Source organism: Fringilla coelebs, assembly GCF_963513975.1.
Source record: "Fringilla coelebs genome assembly, chromosome: 29".
NCBI lineage: Eukaryota > Metazoa > Chordata > Aves > Passeriformes > Fringillidae > Fringilla > Fringilla coelebs.
Window position 1 is genome coordinate 585,740 of NC_140055.1, and position 20,815 is coordinate 606,554.

A 20,815-nucleotide genomic window follows, 5' to 3' on the forward strand; every position below is an offset into this window, starting at 1 on the left:
ACAAAGCATAAAATGTTTGAATAGGAACCCCCACCTCTCTCGCCTGTCCTGTGGACATTTGGACTGGCTCCATAATTGAATGTCCGGAACCTTCCCTCGAGCTCCTCAAATATTTATGTCTCAGCTCCAGGATGATTTAATTTTCAAATAGATTTTATTTCATGGCTTTATTTTTCTTGGATCTGTTTCGGTTGCCACAATGGCAAGTGTTGCTTCTGCCATATTAATATTCATTCAGATTCTCAAGAGTTTCAAAGATGCCAAATAGGGGAAAAGATCTAAAATCTCTCAAGCTTAAACACCACAATTGTACTTTTAAATACAGAGGTGGGATAAACAAATTGGGGGTAAAACATCTGAGAAAGAGAAATGTATTTGAGAACCTGTTCAGTGCTTCTCAAAAGTGTAAAAACACAATGAAATTATTTTTATCAGATGAGTTGTGGTGACTTTTGGATACACATTTTCCTCTGTGAAATCCTTGCATAGATTTTCACATAATTCTGCCCCAAGGGGAGGTAAAAAGGAGAGAAAAACCACAATGAAACTCAAAATCAGATGCAACATCAGTTTAATGATAAACAGTCGAGCAGCATTCAGCAAAAACAAAGGGAAAATATATATTTATGAAGGGAAAAGAAACCATTCCGACTGAGAGACAGAAAGCAAGACTCCACCTTTCCTTAATTCCTCAATAAAACCCCTCCACTGACTGTCGGCAATCACAGCATCAAACCGCCGTGAAATGCAAAATCAGAGACAAGGAAGCTCTTCAAAAGCAGGGTGTTCAAGGCTGAAACAGGCTGGCCACGAGACCAAACAGCACATCCCTCCCTCCCTCCTTGGCAGGAGAGCCAGAGGGGGCCAAAGCCACTGGAAACGCTGGCCAGCAGCTCCAGGGGACGCTGGGCCTGGGGAGGCGCTCGCCGGACGCGCGGCCCCGCTCTAGCAGGGCAGGCACCTGCGGCCGCAGTAGCGGCCACCGAGGCCGGAGAGCCCCGAGAGGCCAAAGCCCCCCGAGTTGATGGGCACTCCCTCCTCGCTGAGGATGCTGCCCACGGCGGCGGAGGTGGAGGATCCCACGGCGGTGTTCTGGGGGAAGGAGCTGAGGATGGGCCCGGGCAGGGTGACCACCACGGGCGAGGGCTGGATGACCACGCGGGAGTCCTGGCACTGCCGCACGCAGGGCTCGTTGCAGCTGTTGGCCAGCGGGGTGGGGCCGCAGGGCCGGCACAGGTCGTAGCAGGACATGGCTGGGGCTGGAGCAGAACCTGCAGGGAAAGCACCCACGGGCTGTGAGGCACACGGGGAGATGCTGCTGGGCGGGAGGAAACACAGCCTGGGCACAAGGGACAGCCTGGAGAGGGAGCAAGGGAGGAACCCAACAGCCCTGAGCCCAAAGAGTTCCCTGCAAAGAAATCCCAACGTCTCCCACCTCTCCCCAGGAAAAACAACCACAAAAACCTGGTGAGCGCAGGATCAAGGAGAAAGACTCTCAGAGAGCACTGCGGAGAGGCAAAGATTCCTTTGAGGGCCAAGGCAGACAAGATGAGAGGGAGAAGAGGGAGGCAAAGGCCCTTGCAGCTCACCTGTGTCACCGAGGAAGAGAAGGCAGGAGAGGTGGATGAGGGATCCTCACTCGCTCTGCCTTTTATACTGTCCCACACAGCCCCGGGCCCACGGGCACCCTCACCACATGGAACGTGTTTACCGAGCTCATCCTGCATGCAAAACATCCCCATTAGAGAAATGGGGACACTGCAATGCTGCTTTTCCATTTCCCTGTGCAGGACATGCCCAGTCAGCCTCCCAGGCTCCTTTCAAGTGCCAGGATTAGAGGCCAAAACGTGTCTGGGGGCAGTGCCACGTCAGCAGGGCAGTGCTGAGGAGTGTCCGACATCCCAAATAATTCCAGCCCTGGCCCTCCAGGGCAGAACTTTAAAGTGCTTCCTGATGGTGGGGCCGGGCTCCTCAGGGCCCTGAGGCTCCAGCCTGGCGATTCCCCTGCGAGGGTCAGCTCTGCCCTTCTCCTCTGTCCCTCTCCAGGCTGGGCACTGCTGCTCTGGCCTTGGCAGGGGTGGCCCAGGGGCGTTTGGAGTCACCATCCCCGGAGGTGTCCAAGGGGAAACTGGACGTGGCACCCGGTGCTCTGGGCTGTGTGACAAAGTGGGGATGGGTGCCAGGTGGGACTCAGTGTTCTGGAAGAGCTTTTCCAATCCCAGGAATCCCTCCAGATGAGGGACCAGCCCCAGTCCAGCCCCGTGGTGCCAATGTCCAGCAGGGAACACGGGGCTACCTCTGCACTTGAAAGTCCTGCCCTGGAGGGCCAGGGGCTGGCACCAGGTGGTCAGTGGGACACTTCTCAGCCCTGGCTGCATCACCCAACCCTGCTGACAAGTCATTTTCCCTGGAAATATTTTGGCCTCTAATCCTGGCACTTGAAAGGAGCCTGGGAGGCTGACTGGGCACGTCCTGCGCAGGGAAATGAAAAGGCAGCGTTGCAGGGCAAAAATAAAAACACTAATTTTTGTAATTGGGATGTTTTGCATGAGAGATGAGCTCAGTAAACACATTCCCTGTGCAAAGACTGTCCCTGGGCCCGGGGCTGTGTGGGACAGTATAAAAGGCAGAACAAGTGCAGGATCCCTCATCCACTTCTCCTGCCTTCTCCTCCTCGGTGAAACAGGTGAGTGCTTTCCTCTGCTTCCACTTCTTTTCCTCTGTTTCTTCTGGCTCCCACTGGGGCTTTGCCTCAGTTTTTTTTTGTCGGAACAGTTGGTGATCGTCTCCCCTCTCTGTGCCACACTTGAGGGAGGTGGGAGAAGGTCTTGTTTGTGTTCTCAGGGTCCTCTTGGGGACTGCAATTCCTTTTCCTTTCTATCTCCCTCCCCAGGCTGTCCCTTCTGCTCAGACTCTGCTCTTTCTCCTGTGAGCAGCATCTCCCTGTGTGCCTCACAGCCCGTGGGTGCTTTCTCTGCAGGTTCTGCTCCAGCCCCAGCCATGTCCTGCTACGACCTGTGCCGGCCCTGCGGCCCCACGCCGCTGGCCAACAGCTGCAACGAGCCCTGCGTGCGGCAGTGCCAGGACTCCCGCGTGGTCATCCAGCCCTCGCCCGTGGTGGTCACCCTGCCCGGGCCCATCCTCAGCTCCTTCCCCCAGAACACCGCCGTGGGATCCTCCACCTCCGCCGCCGTGGGCAGCATCCTCAGCGAGTCCGGGGTCCCCATCAACTCGGGGGGCTTTGGCCTCTCGGGGCTCTCCGGCCTCGGTGGCCGCTACTGCGGCCGCAGGTGCCTGCCCTGCTAGAGCGGGGCCGCGAGTCCAGCGAGCGCCTCCCCAGGCCCAGCGTCCCCTGGAGCTGCTGGCCAGCGTTTCCAGAGGCCTCGGGGCCCCTGCAGCCCTCCTGCCAAGCAGGGAGGCCAGCGTGGCCGCCTGAGGTTTCTGCTTGTCCTGCTTTCCTCCGCGCCTCCCCGGCCCTGCCGTGCCCTGCTCTGCTGGCCCAGGGGCTCAGCCCCAGCCCGGCCCGGCCGCGGGGTCCTGCTGCTCCCGCTGGCCCCGTGCCCGCCCCAGGCAGAGCTGTGTCCCGCTGCTGGCCAGGCCTGCCTGCCCACCCCTGCTTGGTTTCTGTCTTCACACTCAATAAAGTTCACTCTGCATTGGAACTGGAGTCTCCTGGAGTTCCTTCCGTTTTGGGATCCCCAGCTAAAGCTGCTCTATGGGGAGGTCACAAAATCACGGGTTTTGGGGTTGGAATACACTTGCAGAGGTGACATAGCCCAACCCTTGCTCATGTGGGACAGCCTTGAGGGAATTGCTTTAGATGCCAATGGTTTCTCAATCTATCCAAGGATGGACCCCCCATAATAACCTCCCTGGTCCATGCGCTCCATCACTCAGTAGAAAACGTTTCTTGAGACACCTTCCATGGCTCATGTCCTGTGGGAGAGGTTTTACAGGGACTTCTGTGAGCCAGAGAGAAGTTTGAGAAGAGGATCCACATTTACCCTTGAAAGAATTTCCTACCAAGATCCTTGACACAGAAACCAAGAAAGAAAAAAGGAGAAATAAGAGAAACCTGCAAATGCCTGTCCCAATAAACACTTTGTTTGTCTTTCCTGACCAATGAGTAAAGTGTAAATTTAGGAGTTTTGTAAGAATGCATAAAAAGCATTTATGCTATAATAAAACCTCCAAAAGCCTTCAAAGAGGTATGAAGCCTTCTGAAAATGGCGTGTTGCTTTGTATTGTGACCGCCTCAGCTGTGACAGTGTCCTGCATGCAACAGAATCCCAAGGAGTTGTCACCCTCCCCTTCTGCCACCACAGCATCCCCTGTGCCCTCCTGTCCCTCCTGGAGGGATGTAGGCACAGCTCAGGAGGTCACAGGGACACGTTGGGCACGGGGAGAACATTGCTGGAGCGTTGAGTGGTGATGCAGAGGAGGACAAGGTGCTCCTGCTTCCTCCCACGTCCTCTACTCCCTGTCATTCAGGGAATCACGGAGTTGTGGAATATCCAGATTGGAAGGGACCCCAAAATCATCAAATCCAACTCCTGGCCCTGCACTGACACCCCAAAATCCCACCCTGTGCCTGAGAACGTTGTCCAAACACAAGTGACCCTCGCTCCATCTGGAGCAGAAGAATGGAGGGGGCAGAGAAATTCCAGGGATGGAGGGCAGGGAATGGAGGGGGCAGAGAACATTCCAGGGGATGGAGGGCAGGGAATGGAGGGGTCAGAGAACATTCCAGGGGATGGAGGGGTCAGAGAACATTCCAGGGATGGAGGGGTCAGAGACCACTCCAGGGCAGCCCCTCAGTGCTGACCAGGGGACGAGGCCAGGCCAGGTGAACCCTGCATGTCTGAGTTTGCTGACAGGATGGAAGAGGAGCCCGTGATCTTGCTGTCTGCTCGCCTCCAGTGTTTTCCTGCTGACATTCCCAGACCATGAGTCCTTCTGATGTGTTTTGATGTCTCGTTGGAGAGCTCTGCAGGCTCTTTCCACTGCCTGCTACGGAGTCTGAGTGTAGGCTCCCAGGAGGGTTTTGGAGATTTGGGGATGGAGAAGGAGCAGTGGAAAAGGCCCAGCATGGACTCTTGGTGCTGGGTAGAGAGGTGGGAGCAGAGTTAGGGTGTGTTGGAGAGGACTTTCTGCTTTTCAAACATCCTTCTGTTGACTCAAGGATGCTGGGGGCCCTCCACGAAGGCATGGAAGGGCAAAGAGCACATGGATTTGTCTGGATGTGAAATCCCTGATTCCTCAGGGTCCAAGGTGACAGGGAAATTCACACCCAGCTCTGCTGGACTGGAGTATTTGGTAACCCAGAGGATGAGGTGACTCCTGTCACAGAAAACACATTTTAAAGCGTGGCTTGTTATTTTAGGGATGCCAGAAAAAATGCCCTGACCATTCTGGGAGTCCTAAAGTGAGGCCCTGGAGGGCAAATGGCCTGGAGTCCCCTGGTGAAATAGCACAATCCCCAACACCAGCTGCATCACCCAGCCCTGCTGACGTGGCACTGCCCCCAGACACGTTTTGGCCTCTAATCCTGGCACTTGAAAGGAGCCTGGGAGGCTGACTGGGCATGTCCTGCACAGGGAAATGGAAAAGCAGCATTGCAGTGTCCCCATTTCTCTAATGGGGATGTTTTGCATGCAGGATGAGCTTGGTAAACACGTTCCATGTGGCGAGGGTGCCCGTGGGCCCGGGGCTGTGTGGGACAGTATAAAAGGCAGAGCAAGTGAGGATCCCTCATCCACCTCTCCTGCATTCTCCTCCTCGCTGACACAGGTGAGCTGCAAGGGCCTTTGCCTCCCTCCTCTCCTTCTCTTTGTCTTTGTCTTCATCTCTGGCCATGCTGCTGTGAAGTTTCTGCTGAGAACTTTGCTCCCAGATCCTGCTCCCAGCCTCTGCTCACTGCGAGGAGCTGGGAGAAGCTCTTGGGCTCTTTGCAGGAAGCCGAGGGGATGGGGCTCCTGATCCTTTCTCCCTCCCTCTTCCCCGTCCCTTCCCTCGGCCTCTGCTCCTTCCCCTGCTGAGGCCGTGCCTCACCTGCTGCCTGTGCCTTCCCCAGGAGCTCCTCCAGCCCCAGCCATGTCCTGCTACGACCTGTGCCGGCCCTGCGGCCCCACCCCGCTGGCCAACAGCTGCAACGAGCCCTGCGTGCGGCAGTGCCAGGACTCGCGGGTCATCATCGAGCCGTCCCCCGTGGTGGTCACCCTGCCCGGGCCCATCCTCAGCTCCTTCCCCCAGAACACCGCCGTGGGATCCTCCACCTCCGCCGCCGTGGGCAGCATCCTCAGCGAGTCCGGGGTCCCCATCAACTCGGGGGGCTTTGGCCTCTCGGGGCTCTCCGGCCTCGGTGGCCGCTACTGCGGCCGCAGGTGCCTGCCCTGCTAGAGCGGGGCCGCGCGTCCAGCGAGCGCCTCCCCAGGCCCAGCGTCCCCTGGAGCTGCTGGCCAGCGTTTCCAGAGGCCTGGGGGCCCCTGCAGCCCTCCTGCCAAGCAGGGAGGCCAGCGTGGTCGCCTGAGGCTTCTGCTTGTCCTGCTTTCCTCTGCGCCTCCCCGGCCCTGCCGTGCCCTGCTCTGCTGGCCCAGGGGCTCAGCCCCAGCCCGGCCCAGCCCCGGGGTCCTGCTGCTCCCGCCGGCCCCGTGCCCGCCCCAGGCAGAGCTGTGTCCCGCTGCTGGCCAGGCCTGCCTGCCCACCCCTGCTTGGTTTCTGTCTTCACACTCAATAAAGTTCACTCTGCATTGGAACTGGAGTCTCCTGGAGTTCCTGCCCTGCTGGGATGTGCAGCTAAAGCTGCTCCATGGTGGGGGGAGTGATCCCCTGGGAGGGTTTGGGTGGTTAAAGGGCATGGTTGGACCTTTCTCACACCTGGGCAAGGTGAGAACCTCCAAGGCAGTCACTGAAAGTGCCACAGGGCAGTGGAGGGTATGTGGTCTTGTGTGAGTGAGCACAGGGTGACCAGGAGGTGCCCCAGGGGACATCTGAGCCAGGGCGAGGTTGGACAACTTCCAGCTGATGAGTCAAGCCGCTGACCCGATGCTTCTGTGCCAGTTTCACCCACCTGCCCAAGGCCATGGTTGTGTTTTACCACCTACCCCTGGACCTTTGCCTTCCTTCCTCAAGCCCTGGATGCAGAGGGAGTCCCAAACGAGTTGAGGGGACATGTGCCCAACTGCCAAAGCCAACGTGATGCCCAGTTTTCGTTTTCCTGCATTCTGTGGAGTGTTTGTCCCCAGGGAATGGGGTGTGCCTGGCCCTGCAGCCACCTGGTGACAGTCAAAGGCTGCTCCTCTGCCCTATTTTGGGCTTCAGTGTCTGAAATAAAGCCATCCTGCCGAATTCCTCCGTCTCTTTATCTGCTGTGGAAATGCCCTCCTGTCCTTGCCTGAGCCAGGAGGGGACATTGGAGCCACAGGGTCACAATGGAACCAGGGAAGAGGGGCAACACCCCCAGGACACCCCTGAGAGAATGGGGTGGGTGGGCACACCCCGGGCTTCATGGAGCCCCTCATTGGGGAGGGCTGGGTGGGGGAGAAGGAGAGAGGGCTGGAAATGCCTTTGTTGCCTTCTGTGGAAGGGATTTGAGTGGAAATGCCTGGGTGGAAACGTGATGTGTGTGAGTTTCGAAGGAAATCTCTGTGTTAGATCTGCCCTGCCACATCTCAGGGCTTCTCCTGAATGTGTTTGTTTGGAGAAACTTCTCCTGTCAACCTGAGAGCTCCCTTCATCTTCCTGGATGAGGAATCTAGCTTGGACCTCTGGGATTTAGGATTTTTCTGTCTCTGATGGAGCCCCAGCCTTGCTGGCACAGGAGTTTTGCCTCATTTGCCCTGAGGGGCGTCACAGTGGTGCCCAGGTGGGATTGTCACCGCTCCTGGGGACACCAGCTCTGCCCTTGCCCCAGGAAATGCAGCTCAGAGCATGGAATCCTTCCCTTGGCCATCTCTGGGGACATCCTGGCCCCTGCTGCTCCCCAGGCTGGGTTTGCAGGCACTGCCAGCCCTCAGCTGCTCCCTGTGCCCTGCTTGGAAACATCCCCGAGTGTTTGGGATGGGGTTTAGGGTCTCTCAGAGGCGGGGGGGGAAAGGAGTGGAGGGATGGCCATGAGGAATGGGAGAAGGAAGAGTTTTGAAGTCAGATGTTCTCATTAGGGAGCGTTTTCTGCAAGATAATGACCCTGACTAACATTTGTTAGGAAACAATATTTGTTGGGAAAGCAGCGTCCTTCCTTCTGGAACTGTCCCATTCTGCTGATTGGAGAACTCCAGGCGATGCTGAAAGAGGTGAAAGGCAGGAGAAACGAGATAATTTCTTCTAAAGGCAATATGAGATCCCAAAGACAGTTCAAAACCAACCCATGTAGTCTCTCTGATGAATAAATGATGTCTAAGAAGGCTTGAAAGGCCTTGGAGTCACAGGGAGCAACGTCTACGGCCAGTCCCTGCCAAAGCCAGCCCTTTAATCCTGAGTTTATAATAAAAAAAGCTGCATTTATCACTCCAAAGGCTCAGAGCTGCCTCAGGAGGGGAAGATGCTGACATCACCTGGAAATACAGCACCACTCCACCCAGCTGGCTGAAACATCAGCCTGGTTCTGGCTGAAAAACACCCTAAAAACATTTTGGCCTCTAATGCTGGCACTTGAAAGGAGCCAGTTTGGCTGAATGGGCATGTCCTGCACAGGGAAATGAAAAGGCAGCCTTGCAGGGAGCGTAAACAACCTCCAGTTTACTTAATTGGGGATGCTTTGCATAAAATATGAGCTTGTTGGTAAACATGTTCCCTGTGCAGAGGCGCGTCGGGCCCGGGGCTGTGTGGGACAGTATAAAAGGCAGAGCAAGTGAGGATCCCTCATCCACCTCTCCTGCCTTCTCCTCCTCGCTGACACAGGTGAGCTGCCAGGGCCTTTGCCTCCCTCTTCTCCTTCTCGTCTCGTCTGCCTTGGCCCTCAAAGGAATCTTTGCCTCTCCGTAGTGCTCTCTGAGAGTCTTTCTCGTTGATCCTGCACTCACCAGGTTTTGTGGTTGTTTTTTCCTGGGGAGAGGTGGGAGATGTTGGGATTTCTTTGCAGGGAACTCTTTGGGCTCAGGGCTGTTGGGTTCCTCCCTTGCTCCCTCTCCAGGCTGTCCCTTGTGCCCAGGCTGTGTTTCCTCCCGCCCAGCAGCATCTCCCCGTGTGCCTCACAGCCCGTGGGTGCTTTCCCTGCAGGTTCTGCTCCAGCCCCAGCCATGTCCTGCTACGACCTGTGCCGGCCCTGCGGCCCCACGCCGCTGGCCAACAGCTGCAACGAGCCCTGCGTGCGGCAGTGCCAGGACTCCCGCGTGGTCATCCAGCCCTCGCCCGTGGTGGTCACCCTGCCCGGGCCCATCCTCAGCTCCTTCCCCCAGAACACCGCCGTGGGATCCTCCACCTCCGCCGCCGTGGGCAGCATCCTCAGCGAGGAGGGAGTGCCCATCAACTCGGGGGGCTTTGGCCTCTCGGGGCTCTCTGGCCTCGGTGGCCGCTACTGCGGCCGCAGGTGCCTGCCCTGCTAGAGCGGGGCCGCGCGTCCAGCGAGCGCCTCCCCAGGCCCAGCGTCCCCTGGAGCTGCTGGCCAGCGTTTCCAGAGGCCTGGGGGCCCCTGCAGCCCTCCTGCCAAGCAGGGAGGCCAGCGTGGCCACCTGAGGCTTCTGCTTGTCCTGCTTTCCTCCGCGCCTCCCCGGGCCGGGCAGACGAGTGTCCCGCTGCTGGCCAGGGCTGCCTGCCCGGCCCTGCTGCTGGGCACTGCCCACCCCTGCTTGGTTTCTGTCTTCACACTCAATAAAGTTCACTCTGCATTGGAACTGGAGTCTCCTGGAGTTGTTTCCGTTTTGGGATCACCAGCTAAAGCTGTTCTGTGGGGGATGTGGTGCCCTGGAGGGTTTGGGTGGGATTGGAGGGAGTGTGGCTTTGTGATTGTGCACAGGGTGACCAGGAGGTGCTCCAGGGGACATTTGACCCAGGAGGGAGGTTGGACATTGGGTTCCAGCTGATGAGGCAAAACATTGACCTTCCAGAAGAGATTTCTGTGCAGATTTATAGGCACCTTCCCAAAGCCTTTATTGTGCATTTCCAGCTATGAGGGTTTGTTTTCCTTGCCTGCATCCAAGAACAGCGTCCAAACCCTGGGGCACGGGGACAAGCCAAGGTTCTGAGGTGACATATGGCACCCAGGGCAGGGTGCAAAGAGAAATGTGAGTCCTGTGCCAGGTGCTGGCAGAGTGGAAATGGACTGAGGATGGGTCACTCTTCAAGAGGAATCCCAGAGTCCTCAAGGCTGGAAAAAGGCTCCAAGATGGAGTGGCCAGTCAACACAGCAGAGTTCTGCAGTTCTGCTCCAGACTCCGGCTCCTCCAGGACACGGTGACACACGGAATGAGTCCACAGCAATTACTGCTCCTGACCACAGGACAATTTGGGTGGGGAATAACATGGATCCACTGCCCCCTCCTAGGCCTGGTACAGGCCCAGACCATGTCACCATCACCCTCAGAGGTGGAATCATGTTCCCTATGTGTCCATCCCTGTCCCATGTCCACGTTACCCACCCACCTTCAGCATGTCCCCAACCTCACCCTGGCTCAGATGTCCCCTGGGGCACCTCCTGGTCACCCTGCGCACACTCACACAAGGCCACACACCCTCCACTGCCCCGTGGCACTTCCAGCAACTGCCTTGGAGGTTCTCACCTTGCCCAGGTGTGAGAAAGGTCCAACCATGGCCTTTAACCACCCAAACCCTCCCAGGGGATCACCCCCCCACCATGGAGCAGCTTTAGCTGCACATCCCAGCAGGGCAGGAACTCCAGGAGACTCCAGTTCCAATGCAGAGTGAACTTTATTGAGTGTGAAGACAGAAACCAAGCAGGGGTGGGCAGGCAGGCCTGGCCAGCAGCGGGACACAGCTCTGCCTGGGGCGGGCACGGGGCCGGCGGGAGCAGCAGGACCCCGCGGCCGGGCCGGGCTGGGGCTGAGCCCCTGGGCCAGCAGAGCAGGGCACGGCAGGGCCGGGGAGGCGTGGAGGAAAGCAGGACAAGCAGAAGCCTCAGGCGGCCACGCTGGCCTCCCTGCTTGGCAGGAGGGCTGCAGGGGCCCCCAGGCCTCTGGAAACGCTGGCCAGCAGCTCCAGGGGACGCTGGGCCTGGGGAGGCGCTCGCTGGACGCGCGGCCCCGCTCTAGCAGGGCAGGCACCTGCGGCCGCAGTAGCGGCCACCGAGGCCGGAGAGCCCCGAGAGGCCAAAGCCCCCCGAGTTGATGGGGACCCCGGACTCGCTGAGGATGCTGCCCACGGCGGCGGAGGTGGAGGATCCCACGGCGGTGTTCTGGGGGAAGGAGCTGAGGATGGGCCCGGGCAGGGTGACCACCACGGGGGACGGCTCGATGATGACCCGCGAGTCCTGGCACTGCCGCACGCAGGGCTCGTTGCAGCTGTTGGCCAGCGGCGTGGGGCCACAGGGCCGGCACAGGTCGTAGCAGGACATGGCTGGGGCTGGAGGAGCTCCTGCAGAAGGCACAGGCAGCAGGTGAGGCACGGCCTCAGCAGGAGAAGGAGCAGAGGCCGAGGGAAGGGATGGGGAAGAGGGAGGAAGAAAGGAGCAGGAGCCCCATCCCCTCAGCTTCCTGCAAAGAGCCTAAGAGCTTCTCCCAGCTCCTCGCAGTGAGCAGAGGCTGGGAGCAGGATCTGGGAGCAAAGTTCTCAGCAGAAACTTCACAGCAGCATGGCCAGAGAAGAAGACAAAGAGAAAGAGGAGAAGGAGAAGGAGAAGGAGAAGGAGAAGGAGAAGGAGAAGGAGAAGGAGAAGGAGAAGGAGAAGGAGAAGGAGAGGGAGAGGGAGAGGGAGAGGGAGAGGGAGAGGGAGAGGGAGAAGGAGAAGGAGAAGGAGAAGGAGAAGGAGAAGGAGAAGGAGAAGGAGAAGGAGAAGGAGAAGAGAAGGAGAAGGAGAAGGAGAAGGAGAAGGAGAAGGAGAAGGAGAAGGAGAAGGAGAAGGAGAAGGAGAAGGAGAAGGAGAAGGAGAAGGAGAAGGAGAAGGAGAAGGAGAAGGAGAAGGAGAAGGAGAAGGAGAAGGAGAAGGAGAAGGAGAAGGAGAAGGAGAAGGAGAAGGAGAAGGAGAAGGAGAAGGAGAAGGAGAAGGAGAAGGAGAAGGAGAAGGAGAAGGAGAAGGAGAAGGAGAAGAACAAGGAGAAGAACAAGGAGAAGAACAAGGAGAAGAACAAGGAGAAGAACAAGGAGAAGAACAAGGGAAAGAACAAGGAGAAGAACAAGGAGAAGGAGGAGAACAAGGAGAAGGAGAAGAACAAGGAGAAGAACAAGGAGAAGAACAAGGAGAAGGAGACGGTCTTTGCAGCTCACCTGTGTCACCGAGGAGGAGAAGGCAGGAGAGGTGGATGAGGGATCCTGTGCTCAGTGTGGGTTTTATACCATCCTGGGTAGCCCCAGGGCCAGACTTTGCTCATGGGATGTGTTTCCCAAGCTCATCCTGCATGGAAAACACTCCCTTCCTCCAGCACCAACCTTTGATTTGGGGCTGCAACGCTCCTTCCCCGTTTCCTTGCTGCTGGCATCCCCATTCCAGGCTGGAACCTCGTTTTATGTGACTTAATTAGAGATCAAAGGCCTCTCCTGGCCAGCACTGTTGATTCAGGTAATTCAGGCCTTTGTGGCCATCTCCTTGGAAAGCAACGTGTTTTTCCTCCTCTGTCTGGCAGTTTAGTCGCTGCCTCATCTGTCTCGTGGCCATTTCCAAATTAAGACCCTGCCAGACTCATCCCAGATAGCTCCAGATTCACACAGCATTTGCATGTTTTGCATAAATGTAATTGCAGCTATTTTTCCCTGTGTTGTCAGATTGTGCCACATGTCTGGTTTGAATCTCTCATCGAGAATGAAGCCCTGCTTTAGGTGAGAGCCTAATTAGGTCACAAGCCCGGTGTGGCACCATTTTTTTTCAGCTTTTCAGTCAACATTCAGCATTTTATTCTAGAAACCACCTCATGGTTTGTAGTCACTACCTTCAGCTTGTGTAGAACCTCCAAGTGCGTTTAATAACCAAAATCTGAATTTTTTAAAATGTGTTTCTTTCCAAGTCAGCGTCACACTTGAAGCCCTTTTTGGGAATAATTCCCCCTCGACCCTCAGAGCAACTTCTGCAAAGTTTCCAGGAATGGCTTTTCCTTCCATTTTTCCAACAAGGAGCTGAATTCTCTTTCTCAGTGGAAATAAAACATTCAGCAGCTGGTGTTGGCTGTGGGCTACTGGGCAAGTTGCTTCCCTGGCCTAATTAGGGCTGGAATGAGCTCAGGTTTTATGTCCTGCCACCACAGTTTGGAGGCCAGGATGGCCACTGGTGACATCCTGACAGCCCTGCTGCAGGACAGGAATGGGAGCAGTTGGGAACACAGCGTTGGTGGCATCCCTGCAATTGCTGGGACACCTAATTTTGGTTTATTTATGGCCGTCCCCAAAGCCAGAACCCCAAATGCTTCGTTCAGGCGGTGCAGCCAACAATCATTTCTGCTCAACTCGGATAATTTGAGTGGGTAATTTTGGCTAACCAAGGGGAGGAAATATCCAGCTTCCATTTTTCCACCCCAAAACATTTCTGAGGAGAGAAATGTTTCATTTTGTTCATTAAAGCAGAGCTTAGTACATCAAAACAAGAATTAAACTGACCGTGAAGGGATAAAATGATTCCATCCCCAGAGAGGGGGTTTTATTTTTAGAATTATTTGAAGATTTCAGTTCAGAGAAGGACTGAATTAATTGAGAATGCTTCCTGTGGTGACTGAGGCTGAAGAAATGATCAATTCCAGGATGTGATCCATTCCAGGCCGGGCTGGATGGGATATTGAGCAACTTGACCCAGTGGGAGGTGGCCCTGCCCATGGAAGGGGCTGGGACAAGGTGATCTTTAAGGTCCCTTCCACCCCAAACCATTCCATGATTCCACAACTAATGGGATATTTTTTTCCTGAAGTATTTTTTTTTTTAATTTTAAAAAATGAATTATTTTAGCAAGTATTTTTTTAATCAAAAAAAACTCCAGGATATTTCCCTCAAAGTGTAATTATTAGGAAGTATTTTTTAATAATAAAAAAAAGACATTTCAATATTTCAAAAGGAAGTATTTTTTTATTTTAAAAAAAGGAATTTTTCAGGAAGTATTTTTTAAATTAAACAAAAAAAAAGGGACATTTCACTGGAAGCTCCCTCCCAGCAGTATCAGACCCTCCATCTCTCATTTAGCTCCATCCCACATCCCGAAGCCTCGGAGGTGTCTGTCTGCAGAACAACTGAAGCTCTTCAGCTTCTTGAAAGGGAAGAACTTCAAAGCCAATCCCAAATATTCATTAAATGGTTGAGACACCCAGAGTGCATCAGCCATGGAAATATTGCAGCTACCATGCAAAATTGGGATGGTTTTGTCACTTGGGCAACAACGTCACCCTAAATTTGGTTACTCCCCGGGCAGACGGCGTTTGACAGCGTCAGAACCCAGGGTTATTAATTTTTTCATTAAAAAGTCGTTTTGTGTGTCACAATAACCTCCCACGGAGCCTCTGGAGCAGATCCAAGGCTGCTTGGGATTCCTGGGACAATTTCAGGCAGCAGCACTGGGAACAAAACGAGGTGGGGATGGGGAAGGGGGTCCAGCAGGGCCCTGCTCAGGTGAGACCTCACCTGCAGAGCTGCCCTGGATCCCAGCCCAGGGAGGACCTGGAGCTGCTGGAGGGAGCCCAGAGGGGGCTCCAGGATGGGATCAGAGGGATGGAGCAGCTCTGCTGGGAGAACTGGGAATGTTCAGCCTGGAGAAGCTTTGGGGTGACCCAGTTATGGCCTTGGAGGACCTGAAGGGGCAATGAGGAACAGGGGGAGAGACAATTCCCGAGGGATGGGGTGCCAGGACAAGGGGGAATGGGTTCAGACTGACAGGGAGGAGATTAAATGGGATTTTGGGAAGGTTCAGACCAACAGGGAGGAAATTAAGATGGGATTTTGGGAAGGCTCAGACCAAAAGAAAGGAAATTTAGATGGGATTTTGGGAAGGCTCAGACCAAAAGAAAGGAAACTTAGATGGGATTTTGGGAAGGAATCCCTCCCTGGGAGGGTGGGGAGGCCCTGGCAGGGGTTATCCCATGGATGCTCCATCCTTGGAAGTGTCCAAGGCCAGGCTGGAGCACCCAGGGATGGTGGGAAGGTCCCTGTCCATGGCAGGGGGATATTGAGATGAGTTTCAAGGCCCCTTCCATCCCAAAGCATTCCATGATTTCCTGGGAGACCGATTGGAAATCACAACACAAACCCAGGGAATGGATTTGTGAAACCCAGGGAAAGGAGTTTATTCACCTCTCCCTGGATCCAGGTTATTCCATTAATTATAATGGAATTTATTCCATTGAAATTATTCCATTACTGGGATTTAATTTATTCCATTTTAGGGATTTAATTTATTCCATTTTAGGGATTTAATTTATTCAATTTTAGGGATTTAATTTATTCCACTACTGGGATTTAATTTATACCATTACTGGGATTTCATTTATTCCATTCTTGGGATTTTATTTATTCCATTACTGGGATTTCATTTATTCCATTACTGGGATTTCATTTATTCCATTCTTGGGATTTCATTGATTCCATTCTTGGGATTTAATTTATTCCACTATTGGGATTTAATTTATTCCACTACTGGGATTTCATTTATTCCATTATTGGGCTTTAAAATGCAGGCAGCATAGGAAATAATAAAATTTTAAAAAGCCTTAGGAGGCCAAGAATCCTGACCTGATTAGGAGCTGATTACTGGAATGACAGCTGAGCTCTGATCTGTTTATCTTTGAGGGTTTTTATTGCTCAACCCATGGGTGGCTGAAGCCAATTCCACGCTGGGGATAATGACACAGGGATGTGCAAACCATTAATGAGCACCTGGGATGGCACTTTTGGGATCAGAGTCGCTGCCTCGGGGCTCTCCCCGTCCCCACCTCGTCATTTAGAGGGATTTAAAGGGGGGAAAAAAATAAAAATTGCTGCTCTATTAAAGGAGCAAACAAGGAGCAGGTGAAAAACAAATCTGGCTGTAGGGAAGGGCAGAGCTCAGGGGACACCGGGCACTTTCCCTGCCTCGTGCCCTGGGCTGAAAGCTGCAGGTTTTGGTAAAATGACCCCAAAATGAGCTCGGGAATGAGGATTTTGTCAGCCCCGGGGCAGCTCTTGGCCCTTGAATGGGGGGTGATGCTCAAAGAAGTGTCCCAGAGCACAGCCAGGGTGGCCAGAAATGTTCTTTATTATATAAATCTATAGAAATGTTCTTTATTAAAGAAAAAAAATAAAATCCCAGTTTCTGTGTGGGCAGAACAATTCCCTCAGCCTTTCCTCCATCCTCTCCAGGATGCATTTATATTTATATAAAAATATATTTATATTTATATGCACATCTCTATTTTATATATGATAAAAATTATAGATCTATAAAAAATATAGATCTATAAAAATTATAGATCTATAAAAATTATATATTAAAATATAGATGTAATTATATATATGTGACATTTTTATATATGTGATTATTATATATATAATTTATTATATATAAAATCTATATCTATATCTGAAATAATCGGAATATTGGGAAATTTCAGTAGGAAAAGGGCTCATGCTCCATGCCTCTTTCCCTGAAAAATCATTAAATTGCCCATTTTCATTCCTATTTCCCCTTTTTCAATAACTCATCCCATTTCTCTCTGGAATTATTCCTGCAGAAATGGGTGACTCTGCAAAGTTCCCAAGGCAAGGCCAGCCCCCGGGAACAGCCCCGGGAAGTTTCAGATTAAAGGATTTCAAAGCCCTTTGCAAACTCTCATGAATGATTTATTCATGTAAAACATTCATTAGCAGCTCTCAGGGATGCAGCAGGATTGCAGAATCACAAAGAGAGTCACAAAGTCACCCCGAAGAAGGACGTGGCAAGATTGGTAATGGACATTCTCTGGTCATAAATGAATATTTTTAAAATACATAATCAAATAAATAAATAAATAAATAAATAAATAAATACATACATAAATAAATAAATAAATAAATAAATATTATATTACATATTATATTAAATATTATATAAAATATATTCTATCAATATATAATATATAAAATAAATATATAATAAAATAAAAATAAAAATCTTTTTCTATATTTATAGAAATAGATTTAAATATTTAAATATTAAAAAATAAATACATAAACAAACATTAAATCGATTATATGATTACAATTATTGATATAATGTTTTACATATAATAAAGTATAAATATTCATTATATTTATCATAAATATTACTATATTGTAAATACTCAAGTTAATAAATAATCAAATTTCTTATTATAATCATATTAATAATTATAAATATTTTCTCTGGTTTGATTTTGATTTTAAAACTTTGGGTTTTTTACTTCTGCCACATTTCCCAGAACAGACAAATGTTAGAATTTGTTGCAGAGAAAACCTGGACATTGGACAACACTGATTGCTCAGGAATTACACAAGCAGTAAATGATTGTTCAATCAAAATGTGGAGATCATTCCTGGTTAATTTGGATTTAGGGGAAGGGGCTCAGAGTGGAATTTTTCATATTGGTAAAGGCATAACAAATAAATAACTTTGATCAAGATTTAATAAAAATTTGGGGCTTTTCAGGGAGCGACTTGAGAAAAAATAATCGATTTTTCAGTTTAATTCTGAGCCTCGCAGTCTCAGGAAAAAACAAAACAAAAGAAAAAGCCCCTGAAAAAAAAAAATACCCAAAAAACCCCAAATCTTCTGGAATTGTGGGATGGAAAATATCCCTGAGGAAGGAGCAGGAGCAGAGTGGGAAGGTCAGAAATGCAAACGGGGCCAGCGTGACCCACAAGGAGAGAATGCAGAACTCAGTCCTGAAAAATTAACCTGGAATTAATTAGCACCTCACACACACACAAAAGCCTTTGTTAATATTTCAATTAATTGAAGAAAATGCCCACAGCTTCACCCTCCCGTTTTTATTATGATCATTATGATTTCTTTGCTTGGTTTCCCCACTCTGACTGTTTAAAGCAGATAAACCCGCGCTGATACGATTATTCCTCGGCCTTTCCTAAGGGGTGATTTTTGAGGCGGGATTTTCATTAAAAAGGAATTATTTTCTGCCTGGGGATCATTACCCCATCCATGGCAGCAATTTGCAGGCCCCACTAATTGCAGATTTCTTAAGTGGCAGCTTCAGGTTTCGAAAGACATAAACAAAGGCCGGGGTTTTAATTAGGGATCAGGCCCTTGAAGGCCTTCAGCAGCTTCGGGAAACTCAGCACTTTTTTGGGGGGGGAGAACGGAAAGAAATCAAAGTTTGCTGCTCCTTCTGAGGGAGAAATTCGGGATAAAATTGTTTTTGCAGGGAATTGTGGATTCCCCATCCCTGGAAGCATCCGAGACCTGGCTGGATGCTCCTGGCAGGGCTTGGAATTAAATCATTTTTAAAACTCCTTCTTTAAACCTTTCCAGGACTCCACAAAACAACACACCAGGAGAACATGACTACACAGGGCACTTTGAAAAGGGAATCATTTAGTAAAATAAAAAACCCAGGGCTGTGTTTACTGGCGGAGATTTCCAGGCCCCAAGTGGAAAAGCCATTTCAGGACACATCCAAAAGCGCTCCCAGCCCTTCCCCAAATCCCTGCCAGGGCCTGGAGCTCCCAGCCCTTCGTTCCCAGCTCCATCCCCCTGATCCTGGGATTTGGGGGCTCTCCATCCCCCCACGGATCCGTGGAACCGCCTGCAGGAGCCGCCGGAATTCAAATCCGGAATTGAAATAAATTCAAATAAACGGCAGCCCCGGTTCAGCGCGGGTTCCTCCGGCTGCTCCCGGGGTGACCTCGGAGGATTCATTTGCCTCCTGTGCTTCCCTACTCCCAGATAATAACTGGAATTAAAATCTGCCAAAGGCGACGGAAAATCCGCCCGCCAGGGAAGGGCCCGAAAGGTTTTTCATAGAGGGCCCAAAAATACAGAAATCCCCGCGAGTTCCGGAACGTTCTGCAGCACAAGGGGCTGGGAAAAGGGGAGTGTTCACAGAATCCCGGCTCCAAGGTCATCAAATCCAACCTCCCATGGATAAACCTTCAGGTTTAAGGTTTACGTGCACTTGGCATTGTGTGAATTTTATATAAATACAGCTGATTATTGTCTTTGAAAAGAGTGTTGAGGGGTTAAACGGCAAGAAGCAAATCTTAGTCCGTGGGTTCTGAAAGGAAATAAAATGTAAAAATATAAAAAGGCAAAAATATAGAAATAGGGAAATAAACATATAGAAATAGAAATATATAGATCTAGAAATATAACCATAAATGTCAATATAAAAACATACAAATCTATACATTAAAATATAAATATAAATGTATTAAATGCCTGTATATAGAAATATAGGAATATACAAATATAAAAATATAAATATAAATATGAAAATATAAAAACATGCATTAGTGTCCTTTTATATCTTTATAAATTACATTTCAGCTGAATTAATCCAGCTTTCAAATAACCTTAGGCTGGTTAATTAGAGTTAAATCTTGGACACTTCCAGGGATGGGATATCCACAATTCTCATTCCTCTTTCCCAGGATTCACATCCCAAGCGAGGTGCCAGGAAGTTGAGCTGCCTCCCTTTGTTCCTAATTATTATTTACTCTCAATTTTCCCTCCCAGCATAAATTATCTGCAGCCTGAGAGGGGTCCTAAGGCAAAAGCGTTTGTGGGCACTTGGGAACAAAAGGGTTTGGGCTGATCCCAAGGGATTTATGCAGATTTGGGCATCAGGGATGAAACACGGAGCTGGAATTGTGCTTTTAAGGGTGTCCCCGAATATTTAAGTGAGCCCCATCCCGGTATTCCAATAGGATTTAAATTAATTTTATGTAGTAAATAAATGAAACTGTCTGGGGGCTGTTATCCCAAAACGTTCCTGGCTGCCCAACTGGTGGCTCCCTCAGAAATGTCTTTCTGTGGGAATGCTGATTTGTGTCTTTATTATGATTTTTCTGTCATCGATTTCCTCTTTAAAATCTTAATAAAAACATTTTAAATCCATGTCTGGCTCACTCAAAAATGTTGATAAATGTCTACAACTACCCACCGCCATTTTCTCCAATATTTTAATGGTTTTATATGAAACTCACATCCCTAATTTGTGTTAGATTAAATTTTCATCAGGACAGAACAATTTCTGGTTAACTTTCCCCCATCGTTAATTCTGTCCCAGTAAACCTGCATGGTTCCAGCCTTCCCTTTCTCACAATTTTATCCTTTCCAACCCAAAAACTGGGGGAAAAGGGAAAAAAAAAACCCCAAAACACCAAAACCGAAGCGTGTGAGGCTCGGTGACTTCACCTTGAGTCAGGAGCCAGAACCGTGGGTGGGATTTGGGTGCCTTTAATTGCACTGGGGTCAAACCCTGCAAAGCCCAGGAGCAAATCCAGCTGCTCCACTTAAACCCCATCCCAGGATTTGGAAGGAGAGGATGGGAGATAAGGCCGAGCTTTCTCCACGGGGTCACTGACGCCGTGAAATTAAAGATTTATTGAGAATTCGTGGGATTTATTGAGAATTCGTGGGATTTATTGGGAATTCGTGAGATTTATTGAGAATTCTGGAATTGTGAATTTCTTGTTTCTCCTTTTCTGTGGATGTAGGGGTACGATTGATGCCCCTGGGGATGGTTTTGGGAATAAAAAAAAATCCCATCCGCACTGGGAAATCATAAAA

At 51.0% G+C, this 20,815-nt stretch overlaps 5 protein-coding genes across 5 annotated transcripts; 3 read left to right on the plus strand and 2 right to left on the minus strand.

The window, feature by feature from the left end:
- Positions 1 to 945: 945 nt before the first annotated feature.
- On the minus strand, positions 946 to 1,251 carry LOC311164012 (feather keratin 1; the record flags this gene model as incomplete). Its single annotated transcript, XM_084223236.1, has 1 exon — positions 946 to 1,251. The coding sequence occupies one exon, from the start codon at positions 1,249 to 1,251 to the stop codon at positions 946 to 948; it is 306 nt and encodes a 101-aa protein (XP_084079362.1).
- Positions 1,252 to 3,000: 1,749 nt separating this feature from the next.
- Positions 3,001 to 3,306, plus strand: LOC311164013 (feather keratin 1-like; the record flags this gene model as incomplete). Its single annotated transcript, XM_084223237.1, has 1 exon — positions 3,001 to 3,306. One exon carries the CDS (start codon positions 3,001 to 3,003, stop codon positions 3,304 to 3,306), a length of 306 nt encoding a protein of 101 aa, XP_084079363.1.
- A 2,787-nt stretch (positions 3,307 to 6,093) lies between these two features.
- LOC311164015 (feather beta keratin-like) lies at positions 6,094 to 6,399 on the plus strand (the record flags this gene model as incomplete). The annotated part of the gene is made up of 1 exon (XM_084223239.1): positions 6,094 to 6,399. The coding sequence occupies one exon, from the start codon at positions 6,094 to 6,096 to the stop codon at positions 6,397 to 6,399; it is 306 nt and encodes a 101-aa protein (XP_084079365.1).
- Positions 6,400 to 9,236: 2,837 nt separating this feature from the next.
- On the plus strand, positions 9,237 to 9,542 carry LOC311164016 (feather keratin 1; the record flags this gene model as incomplete). Its single annotated transcript, XM_084223240.1, has 1 exon — positions 9,237 to 9,542. The coding sequence occupies one exon, from the start codon at positions 9,237 to 9,239 to the stop codon at positions 9,540 to 9,542; it is 306 nt and encodes a 101-aa protein (XP_084079366.1).
- Positions 9,543 to 11,200: 1,658 nt separating this feature from the next.
- On the minus strand, positions 11,201 to 11,506 carry LOC311164014 (feather beta keratin-like; the record flags this gene model as incomplete). Its single annotated transcript, XM_084223238.1, has 1 exon — positions 11,201 to 11,506. One exon carries the CDS (start codon positions 11,504 to 11,506, stop codon positions 11,201 to 11,203), a length of 306 nt encoding a protein of 101 aa, XP_084079364.1.
- Between the last annotated feature and the right edge of the window lie 9,309 nt (positions 11,507 to 20,815).